The sequence below is a fragment of the Stegodyphus dumicola genome, chromosome X2 (assembly GCF_044657685.1).
Source record: "Stegodyphus dumicola isolate Sdum_Otavi_A_Nest chromosome X2, ASM4465768v1".
Taxonomy (NCBI): Eukaryota; Metazoa; Arthropoda; class Arachnida; order Araneae; family Eresidae; genus Stegodyphus; species Stegodyphus dumicola.
Window position 1 is genome coordinate 64846787 of NC_140781.1, and position 12608 is coordinate 64859394.

Here is a 12608-nt window from a genome sequence, read left to right on the forward strand (position 1 = left end):
TTCAAATGCACATGCTCAAAACATTGACTGGATACAGCGAAGGATTCTAACGAACTTATGAGTAGGCCGTATAACTTTGCACTTATACAGTCGATACAAGCACGAGTCCAAGAAACGCAGTCCTTTGACAGAGAAGAACAAATAAAACGAAAGAGAATGAGTCGTTCTGTGGGTCATATACCGAATGAAAAAGGCCCATACAGAGAATCAAATACTCCTTTCCAAAGTTGGCTGGGAGCAAAAGGATGGATCTTGTGACCACTTAACGGTATAATATATACTTAGCTCAGGAGACAATTACATGTTTTGTAGTCTTAATGAGCTACTTTCAGTGGACAGCAGACGATTCAGTTTGGAATTATTCTATTGAGATTCAGCAATCTGTTCAAAACTTGTTACATCCAGCTTATTAATGGCAGAAATTTGTGACAATACACGTGGCACAATATTTTTTGATCTAGGAGCATGTCGTATGTCGGTACTAAATCGGCAATATAATTAATATGCCTAATCTACCTGGCGGATGTGGAATCTGATTTTTTTTTTCTAAACAAAAATATTAGAGGACGATAATCTATATATATTGTAAAAACGTATCCCCCGAGATTATGTTGAAAATGCTTTACAGCGCAATAGATGGCGAGCAGTTCTGTATCATATGTGCTGTACTTAGTTTCAGTTGAAGTCAGTTTGCAGGAGGGGGAAAAAACAGTTGTTGAAGGTCATTTTCGCGTCGCGAGTCCAGAACGGCTCCAATAGCTACATCTAAGGCATCGACCATTAATGGCAACTGCTAGCTAGAATCATGGTAACCAAGAGTCGCTGAATTTGTTTGTAGGGTTTATATTTATTTTAACTAACATTTATTTTAAGCTATCTTTCCTGTCAAGCCTTTACTTTCCCCTAGAATTGCCAATTCCAGAGTATGTAAATTGTAGTAGAACGCGCAGAGTATTCAAATTTTAGCAGAAGTAAATTGAGTTTAAATAGAAGGGAAACGAGATTGTAAGTGTTCTTCTTGAATCGCGAGCGTGAAGGTTGCTAGGTAGAAATTTAAGAACCGCGCGTTTCGGCCTGTGTGCCTATTTCGGCAGTTCGTTGAATCTTTCAACTTCTTAATCAGTATGTTTGCTGAATCTCAGCTGTATCTTAGAACGCGGTTTAGTTAGTTACGATTATAGAGCCGCTTAGGTAGTGATCTCATTATTTATTCACCCTGTCATTTATTTTTAGTTGTACTTTTTTATTTTGTTAAACCGCCGGTTCGGCGGGGTTTGTGAGCGTCAAGTGAACGCAGCTGTATTTCTAAAGTGGAATAAAAAGGGATTTAAACCCTTCTTACGAGTTTGTGTAATTTACAGTTCAAAGCAGTCACTACCACTGTTGCTGACAAGTTGGGGCCTCGCAACATTATATGTTAAATACATTTTCCATTTTTTCGAAGGCCGCAGTAGCTTGCGCTGTCCAGAAATGAGACGCTTATCCTTCGTCTTCGAATCTTTTAAAAAAGAATGAAGTTCATCTTGGGCAGTTGCTGCCTTGGGCAAAAATCATAGATAAAAATTTAACATTGGAGAAAACCTCTTTAGTTCAGACATTGTTACAGGTTTAAGGAAATTAGAAATTACTGCAGCTTTTAAGGAATCGGCCGAACACCAGAAGGGTTAATTAAACAGCCAAGAAATGATGCCGATGACCCTACAAGTATACATTTAGAAGGATTCAATTTTAATCCATATTTTAGCAATCTATCAAAAATCAAGCGAAATTAGCTCTCGTACTAATCTTGATCCGCTAAAGCCACAAGTAAATCATCGAAGCAGGGAACACAAAAGCCAGAAAGTACTTAAAGGATAAATCTTTGGCCTGCGTTTTGTAAACCAAACTGAGCTTTAAGGAACACAAATAATCCAATGGGGTGCTGACAGTTGTCTTGGTCACGTCCTCTGCGTTAGACTGCGAGAATTACGTCCTAAGCTAGAGGCTAACACACTAACATGCTTAGTCAGTTGTGCTACCTGAAGCTACAAACGAGTTGTAACAGATTCACTGGGCTCAGGGGTCACGATAGCCGTATTCACATAAGAGTGGCATGAGAGCTCAGTAATCGTATAAGCAACAGAAGCCAGTTTGCTCAAATCATCGTCACGGAGAGAAGCTAAAATAGATAGTGTATTATTAGGGAGCCTTGCAAGCCACGGAGACCATTTAATAAGAGTTTACCTACGATATCGCTTGCTAAAGCGTGCATTTGTGTTAACACTGGGAAGAGCGCTGATCGCCAAACCAAGATCTTGCAACAGCGTACTAATTTTCGATGCTTCGCTTTCAGAATGTATTGCAATCATTCTTTGTTTTAGGATGTCATATTTCCGAATAGGGGGGGGCTTAAATTGCTATCGCTAACAGAATTCAGTATATCAGAATTAAAGCAGCAACAAGAGGGTTAAATTTCGTTAAATCCGAACTTAAGGAAAGGGAAAACTGCGATTCCAGTCTAACAAATATTAATGCAACGTTTGTTTGCCCCAAAGGCGGTAATATTATTTAAACATGCGATACTCACGTAGTTGCTATATTTTTAGTTGGAAAATGTTCAGTAGAATTTTTATTACCCGACATGACTATTTAATTTAGAGGAGATATATGGCTCTAATCGCAAACACTTATAAGAAAAATTTTATGAAAAAATCAAAATTTACAAAATACAAGAACAGTTTCCTACAAATAAGTATTATAAATACTATCAATAAAAAAGATTCGCAAAAAAAATTTTGTCATGAATATTAATACTAAAGCATGATGTATAAGGATAGAATGCTTATAATGCATTCATACCCATTAGGGATAACACATGAGAATGAAAAATGCACGCATATTAGCAAAATGTAAAATATACTGTGCAAGTTATTAATAAGGAAAAACCGACTCCAGTGAAATACCATAAAAAGCACGATAAAAAAAAATTTTCTTAAAAAATACACTTTAAAGATATTCTAAAAATCTTTCAAAAATTCGTTAAGATTATTAATTGTTTTCTAAACAATTTATTTTTAAAAACTCAGTCTTAATTTCTAGAGAGAAAGCATCTTACAAAATAGTTTAATCCTTCCTGCAAAGACAGAATAATTTTAAAGAAAAAGTAATCCAATGTCAGCACCGACACAGAAAGTAATGAATACTTTTACTAAAATATTCCTGAGTTGTAGCTCCCCAAAAGAATAATTTATACTGACGTAATACCGCCGTGAATCACAAAATTTATTCAGATTGCTCAAAAAACTTCAATCTGGCTGCACGTAAAATGCAGCATACTTCACTCTTCACTTTAGGCCATCAGTTATGGCGATGTTTGAATGCCATACTGATGTTTTATACTCAGACTCGTCAGTAGGTCATAACTTCAACACGAAACTTAAAACTAACTTTATTCGACATTTAAAAGGTAAAATTGCGTATCGCAAGAGGCTAAATACTATTTAAAATAAACTGTCATGAGCAGATGTCAAATATCAACTACAAACAGACGAGATGTGAGTCTCTCGGCGAAAAATTTCGAAGTTTTTGTCCTTGTGGAATGACGAGCGCATACGCACATAACGCAGCAAAAGTGCATGTTCCCACCCGCCATAATGAGAATGTTGCGCCATAGGATATATTCCTATCCCCAAAATTACACGAGAATGGTCCTCCCTTGCAATCACGCAGTCGGGTGTGAAAATTTCAAGTAAGCTAATTTAACATAGCTACATCCCTAATACCTAACCTTTTGTTTTTAAAAGGATGATATTGCCCCAGACACTGCAAGGGTTAGCAGGAAGAATCTAGATTTGGGTTGGTTTGATAGATTATGCAAAGCCCAATAGGGCTATATTTTCTAAGGGGATAGATGCCCTTGTATTGGACGTTTCAAGGTAAACTATCTCGTATACACGTTACGCATGGGGAAAACTACAAAAACGCATATATAGCCAGCCCGTTTGCCTGGAATCAAATCCAGGTCGGAATTACCAGTATTCAACGATTTTACCGTTCGTCTGCTGGGGGCCGGAAGATTCTAGAAATTGTGTTTTCCGACAACTTCGTGCATAAGATGTGCTACCTTAAGGTGGTGGCCTCATGTAGAATCGAATTTTTTGACTTGACTATTTATTGCTTATAAAATTCGTTTAACACAAGAAATATTTTTAATGTCACAAACCCAAACTGCAGCCATGACAATCACATGGAGTCATCAAAGTAATGCCCTCCGAAAGGACAGTTCAGAAACAGGAATTAACTGCTCAGATGAATAATTTTTCAGAATAGGAAGTCATATTATTTGTCCCTGGCAATACAGATTGAGCTCGTATAGTGGTTATGTCCAATATCATTCCTTGAGTACTAATTTTTCCAATCGAAAGATGTAAACGCGTTTTTCTCAAGAAATATATTTTAACGCAACGTTTTTGGATATTTGATTTCAAACAATTAGAATGGCCTGTAGTCTGCCCGCACAATATTACGATGTTCCTTACCATAATTTAATAAACCTTTAAACTTTTTATAAAAAAATTAGTTTAAAAATAAACTCGTGTTTAGGTGACCTTCTTCTCTTAATGATAGTTGGCAAAACTGTGTACCTATTTTGAAAGAAATAAGAGTAAATTATACTGCTGGTAACTGTTTTTCTAAACTAAATGAAGTGAGAAGTTTTAAACCAATCTCGCATTTTAAACGTAATGAGTTAGATAAAGTTGTGTAGGGTTCTCTACTGAGGATATCTAGATTGCTGTTGGAAGTGAAGAATCCTAAGAACTAGTAAGCAAATAATCGCTTGAGTTCGTGTACAGGAAACAAGTAAGAAGGGTTAACTATCCCTTTATTATTCCAAATAAAGTTTAACAGACTCCGTCTTGGAGTAATACAATAAAGCCGCAACGTGGGCTTGAACTTAAGAGACTAAGAATTAAACTAAAACTAATCTTAATTAAAAAAAAAAGAGATATAGCCGGAGCTATCAAGATTCAAACTGAGTTGGCCCCTTAACGTTAAATAGACGGCGAAGCTATCAAGGGCCTAAAGTACGGCCGAGCGTGATAATAGCTTACGAGAGAGTAGCCTAAAAAGGCGAACGAGTACTATCTAGAAACCTGGTATCTCTCTTCCTCAAACCGAAGAACTTCGCAGTTAAATACCGTTCCTCCTCATTATGTATGCAGGCGTGATTCTAGTAACTACGTTCTGGCCGGGAGTCGTAAGTTGAAGTTAAAGAATTGATAGGAAAGAAGTTTAAATCAAAATTTAACTCTTAATAAAATTAACATAATCCTTACAAAGTGAATAAAATATAGATCTTCATTGATTTAGTCCGTTTGCTCTTAATGACACTAAATACAAACCCTTTACTGTAAAAGGGAACGAACGTATTACTCGCAACATTTTCTAGGTACAAGTTATCTACCAGCATTTAATAAACGATAAGCAGAAAATTATGAATGAGATTTTATAGAAATACCATATCTACAAGTATTATGCAAAATTCTATTTTATACCGACAGCAATCTGGTTTGACCTGTATTTATATGCTAGGAAAATTCAAATAATTGTTACATGCTTTTGTTTAGAAACGTTTTAAGAAAACGATATGTTTATTATTTATTAGATATGTTTACTATTATGCTTTTGTTTAGAAACGTTTTAAGAAAACGATATGTTTATTATTATATGCAATTTTGTTTTCATCTCAAAATTGATTAAATATTGCCGTTTTATCGTATAATATACTTACATTCTGTCTGTCAAGACATTCTCTGACATAAGCAATGTCGAGAGCAATTTCATTGCGTATATTTACAAAGTCCTCGAAAGATCTGTAATGCTGCCGATCTAGGTGCCGACAATATGCTAGAGCGAGATCCTGTTTCGGCAGCTGAAGCAGAAGCTGGGCTTCTCTGTATTTTTCTCCAGGTGTCTTCCACCTAGGAACTTTGTGGTTAGGAAGTTGTGCGAAATATTCATCTACCTAAAATAATAAAAAGTTTTTTAAAAAAAAATTAAGTTTACAAATGTAGCTATAGTTATCGTAAAAGGCAGTGGCATGATCACGCATCACAATTTACACAATATATTTTACAAAAATTAAAACTGTTAAAACTGAACTTCTTCAATTTATGTTAATTAAGAAACAATAGCATATCATATAAAGTATTTTCAATACCATACATGTTTCCTGGCGTTTAACCTGAATACAGTGTTTATGACATTTTTTGAAGGAAAAGATACATCGAAGCGCTAAACTTAAGGACTCCATTTTTTTTAAGTACCTTTGCTGTGGAGCACAGTTAAAAAAATAAAAGAAATAGAGATCTGAATATGCACCACAATGTATGTAAAAAATGAATGCAGAAACGAATACAAAAGGAGAACAAAGGCTTAATAAGACAAGGCTACGAAAGAATGACTGTCGATTGTATAGGATGAATCCGTTCTGTAGATGGAACGAAGGAAAAAGCTGGTGCTTAGTAGGGAATATGATGTCTCTTAACAACAAAGATGTCGACCTACACTCTTAATATTTGTCTACCTACACTCTATGTATGTCTAGTAGACTCTCTACAGTGTCTATCTACACTCTTAATACATGGTGGCCAGTAACTTGTTGGGGCAAGACTCCGTTGTTATTTTATACCTCTGAATATCTTTTCTTTATTAGCTTTTCGTTCGCCAATCAGAATATTTTTGAAATAATGTGTGTTTTAAAGACTCATGTTAATTAATTAAATTACATTGTCCACAAGCAGAGTGACAACCAAATGGCGCCTTAGGAAAGAGTTACATACTAACTCTTATACTTCAGTTGTACAATTGCATTATCCAGTCTTGGTGGTTCTACCTAATTATTGACGGTGGTTAGTTTAGATTACGATATTTGAGTATGGCGAAGCACAAAAGGGTTACCCGATTAAAGGAAGGAATGAGTTTGTGGAGGACTTTCTAAGGAAACCCCACTCGTATTCAAGTTACACACGAGGAAAACCGAAAACCAAGCACGTAGTCGGCCCTTTCAACTGCGATCGAACACAAGGTGAAGTCCCAGTATTCAGCAGTCTTAACAACCCTTGGTCACTCATGGGGTTTTGCCCAAAGGGGCTTCCATGGATTCTTATTCCCGTTATATACGGAGAAAACTACTAAAATCAACCATGCAACAAATCCGTTTGCCTGGGTTCAAGATCAGGACGAACTACCAGCATTCAGCAGTCATTAACCTTTTGGCCACTGGTAGATATCGTAAATGGTGGCTTTGATGTTTAAATTTAAGAGATGCAAAGTTCATGTTCGACGGGTAAAAAGTCTTGCCACAGAGAATCTTAGTGCAATATTGTGTGTTCTGTAACCATCTGCAATTATATTACAATATTATGTGCAGTCTGCTTCGATTTCGTATGGCCTATACTTGTAGATATTCATATTCTCTGGGCTGTTTTCCTTGGGTGATCACCGACAATCTTTCTAAATGTTATTCCTCTTGTTCTGGTGGTTTTCCATAAGACAAAGCAATGTTATGGCAAATACCAAAGCTAACTGTAACGTACGAGGATTCTAACATTATTTAAAATTTATGAATATTAGAACCGAGTAATAAATTAGTATTCAATTAAAATTATAACCATTAAGATTACTTAAAATCTTTCTGGATGCTCTGAGTGTTGGGTTATTTGGAATATGGGAAAGGACAGAAGGCTATCTGAGTCAAGGAAGAGCATTTTAAGAAAAATTGGTCAAAAATGCTGAATTTTGGGATTGTTAAAGCAGGTTCAAAGGGATATGAGACTATTTAAAGTAATTCTGATTTTTAATGATAAAAATTGCAGTCTACGATTCTCTTTCTTCTCTTTTCTTGATCTAAGAATTACGAGTATACATACGAGTACGTTATAAATTACGCATGCAGCCATACTTTCTTCGTAAATAAAGAATTATTGCCTCCATATATATACCAATAGAGACGTATTAGCAGCTCATCCGACGAGCAATTGGAACATCTACGGTTCAAATCCCGACCTAGCTGATAATTCTGGTTTCTTGGCTTCTAAATAATTCTAAATTCTCTACAGTGCCGTCCGACAAAAATGTGGTGGGCCATAATTCGTCACAGCGTATATTTGGCCAACTGGGTTCCTCTCTCCTTTCCCCAGTCACCCTTTAAATGGGGGAGAATATTAGGAATTTTTGCCTTCCCCACTAAAATCTCTCGAGCTTTAACTAGTAGTACATCGGGCTCGCAATCAGAAGCTCCGTAATCTGAAACCAGCGAGAGCATGGCTGAGTTTTGTCACGTTTCTTACTCTAAAAATTAAATATCTGTACACATACAGTTTATCAGGATTCGAAATTCGAATCATTGTTAAGATTCTTCAAACCATATTTTTTTTGAACAGTGGCAAAGAAATTTATTCCAGCTTTAAAATTTCCTTTACTAGTTTTACAAACTAGACTCTAATTAAGAAAGCAGAAACTATTTTTCACATGTCACACATACAGCTCATAATCTCTGTTGATTAAAGTGCACTTTTTACAGTGTATTATGTTAAAATATTATATTTTCCGAAAAAGTACAAAATACGCTAAAATTTCACTTACTTTTTCTGCTGAAACTCCGGGTGGCGTCCAAGCATAGATTTTATGCCTTTCTTTCGGATTTTCCTTACCGATACAAGGATTTTCTGAATTGATTTCAAGTCTATGCTGTACATTTAAAACACCCTCATCATTTATTTTGTGATTGGTGTTTGGATTTTTCCAAGACTTTCTGCGCAATAAAAACGGTTTCAGATTAGTATCTCCATTCCTATAAAAATGAAACATAGTTGCTGTAAATAAAAATTAGACAGTCCAGAATGTTATTTATTTCAGAATTTTAACATAGCTAGATCTATATTACGACTGAAATCATAACACAGAAGTAAGGCTAAATAATATGTTACAAATTTTGTAAATATGTAAATAAATTTACTGAAATTGTAGTATTTTTTGTGTAATGTAACTAATGCTTGAAAACACAAACCTTTGCAAAAAGAAAAAAAATGTATAAGGGCAATTCTATATAATACTGAGGTAAATGGCTATATCGCTAAACTGGGGAAATATCGCAAGCTGGCACCGGTTTTAGCGACTCAATTAATGTAGCCAAACTTAGTGAATATTTGTTGACATTATTGTCCTGTCCCGGTATAACTGTACTTGGTGCTGTAATTGAATAAATATAATTAATCCCTATATGTAAAACAGTATCCGGCGGTTTATATGTAATTTTAATCATATAGTATACCTTCCAGTAATTTCAAGAAATAGAAAATGCAAGAGATTTCTCGGCGGCTGGGTAAAACTATATAAATCCGAAGAGAGCATCAGTTCTCAGTTTATTTATCAGTTCATCAGTTCTCAATTTATTATAGTTTACAGCAGGTTTCGGAGTATTGAGATCTCCGTGCGAGCTTCGCCTTTTATATGCGCAATGCATAGCATTGTGTTTAACGTTTTTATTAGTTTGAAGTGTAACTACTGATTGCGCTTTGTGCTCTGTTATACTGAGAAGAGCTGTACAAGCACTTTTTTGGGAAGTTCCAGAATTGTAAAATATTTCTTTCGAGGAAAGTAAATTTTATCAAACTATTATCGGTTCTGTGTGCATTAAATCCATTACCCACAAGCACGCACTAATTTTTGGTGTCAGAAATAAGACTGAATGCGGTGACAATAGAGACTAATGAGCAAGTAAGACAGCAAGTGACAACCTTCGCTGCATTCCAAGAAAAGATGGAAGGGGAGATCAAACTCGTTTAGGCAAGAGAGAAAAACAGTTCAAGAAATTATGAATGCGTGCCAAAAGGAGATGAAAGAGGGTGAAGAAATAAGAAGACTGGTCAATAAAACATTGAAGTAGGTCAAGAGGAAATAAAATGAGGATTTGCTGCCGAAACAGGAAAGAAATTCAAGGCTGGAAGAAAGAATAGGTACCGTTGAAGATGAAGTTGGAGAAATTCAAGAAAGAGTTTTCACTGTCGAACACCAAATCGAAGAAAGAGTTTCTGCTGTCCAAGAATAAATCAAAGAAAGAGTTTTTACGTTCGAACAACATACTGATGACAGAATTTCTGCTACTGTAATGATGGAAGTTGACAGCTTAAAAAAATCCATTGCGACAGCTGAACTCAATTTTGACGGCTTTAAATTCCCAACGATGCCTTCGCGTCCCTCTCTAAAGCTATTCATATATAACAGAAATGCCTCCTGGAACGTGTATAACTCAGTTTTCTATAGTGGCGGGCGCAAATGGATGGGATTCCCAAGCTGAGGCCTGCCACCTCACTTCTTCTTTGAGAGCACACGCAGCGGATGTCATTCAAAGTCTGATGAAAACCAGACTAGACTTCGAAACTCTATCCGGATACGTTGAAGCTGTTTTTTTGGCGAGAAGTTTTAAAACGCTATAGCAAGCTTCAGTTAAAATCTCGCTAACAGAAACTCACAGAAATACTTCAGGAGCTTGCCACAGACGCTGGAAGGCTGTCTCATCTCGACTTTTCGGACTGCCCAATAGAAACAAGCGAAATCCTATCCCTGCAGTACTTTCGCCATGGAATCCGGGATCCTGATACACAAAAGCCCTGCGAATTGCGGGTGTCAAGAATTAAAAAAGCTCTCTAGTGCACGCCATAAAATTCGAGGCAGCCCAGCAAGCATCTCGTAGAGATCGGCAATCAATCAGAGCTGCTCAAGTCCAAGAACCCAGTGGATCAAGTGACCGCTCGTCTAGATTATTTAACTAGGCAAGTCAGTGCCGCGATGTGGATTAGTAGTTCCAACAAACCAACCATAAAGTTCTGTAACTGCGGTGATGAAAGCTACATACGAAAGAACTGAAAGTAACCCTAATGGACGGAAATTAAGACCGCTGCCTAGCAAGGAGGCAAGAAACAAATTAATAGCCCTCTCGCAGAGCGGAAGATGCCAGATGTTGAGGAATCCCATTTTAAATCGCTTTAGATTTCTGCAATGAATGGCGACTGTAATGAACCTTTCATCATGGGACATATCAACGGGGTTCCGTGCAATGTGACCGGCAATACAGGAGCCAATGTGACCAGCATCTGAAAAGATTTGGCTCAACAACTGGAAGGAAACCTCATCTCGACGCTGTCCTTTGTTACCCTCCAGACTAAGTTCGATGATGAAGTCGACATCGATGGGAAGTCAAATGTTAACAACACGTATGGAAGATTCGCCTATCATCATACGGCTTATGTGGCGGATATTACAGACATTTGCATACTCTGATTAGACTTTTAAGAAAATACAAATTATCTTTGGACTCTGAAAACAAACAATAAACTGCATTCTGACCCTGAGGACTTAACACGTTTTCGGAATTAAAGGAGTCAAATTTGTCAACCAGCTCAAGACGATATCATGATACCAGCAAGAACGGAATTTTTACTTCATGGGTCCTTAGCTGGAAACAGAAGTTTCCGTTACGGCATAGTGAGTATCTTAACAATTGTAATAACACCAAAGGAGTACTGAAAGCCTCGGCACGCGTCGACCTATCGAGGACGATTATCCCGGCGACAGTTGCCAATGTAATTAATGAGGCGAAAGTCGTTAGGCAAGGCGAAGAGTTTGTAGCATGTACTCCAGTTACCTGCGTTAAACGAACCAATTTTCCTCCAGAGTCGGTGTCTTCGGGCAGCCTAATATCGGAATTATCCCAGATTGAACATCTAAGATGAAGAGGGAAGTGCTGCCAAACGTATCATTCAACAATTTTAAGATGTTTCCTCCCGTTCATCTTCTAACGAACTAGTTTGACGCAGCATAGAATTGCTTGCAAGAAAATTATATTATCGAGCCTTCAAAAAGTTCCTTGGGCCTCTCCTAACTTCCTTCTCCGAAAAAAAGATGGTTCAATTAGATTTTGTACTGACTATCGTAGCTTGAACAAGGTCACAAAGAAAGCTACCATTTTCCTAGAATTGATCACTTTCTAGAAGCAAGTGGTTTTCGACGTTTGATTTAAAGAGTGAATATTGGCAGGCAGATATACACCTTGATGACCGAGAAAAGACGGCATTTACTACCGGACGAGGACTTTGGAAGTTCAAGCTGATGATGTTTTGATTAGGTAATGCGCCTGCATTCGAACGCCTTATAAAGACCATGCTGAGAGGTCTTTCCTACGAAGCCTGTCTGATACACCTGGATGATATTATCGTTGAGAAAGTTATGAAGGGCATTTAAAAAATCTTTTAAATTAGTGCTTGAGAAATTGAAGGAAGCCAGTGTGAAGTCTTGCCAAATGTAAATTATTCAGGCAAGAAGTGACTTACCTCGGACACGTCATCCTTGCCAAATGTAAATTATTCAGGCAAGAAGTGACTTACCTCGGACACGTCATCCTTGCCGAAGGTCTGTGTAGGGATCTATAAAAAGTGTCGGGAGTTAAAAACTGGAGATGTCTCGAAAATGTTCATCAGGTTAGAAGTTTTCTAGTAATATAGGACTTTTGCGAAGAACTTTTCTTCCATCGCAAAAATCCTTCACAGACTGACAGAGAGCAATCAAAG

The 12608-nt window shown here is 36.9% G+C and overlaps 1 protein-coding gene across 1 annotated transcript in view; it reads right to left on the bottom strand.

Moving 5' to 3' along the window:
* The window catches only part of LOC118188853 (four and a half LIM domains protein 2-like), a 223863-nt gene that overhangs the window by 116198 nt on the left and 95057 nt on the right, over nt 1-12608 (bottom strand). The window contains exons 2-3 of the mRNA XM_085810018.1: nt 8626-8833; nt 5771-6004 (exon numbers count right to left, since the gene is read on the bottom strand). Coding sequence (XP_085666144.1) covers nt 5771-6004; nt 8626-8833 — 442 coding nt within the window. The remainder of the gene's footprint in view (nt 1-5770; nt 6005-8625; nt 8834-12608) is intronic.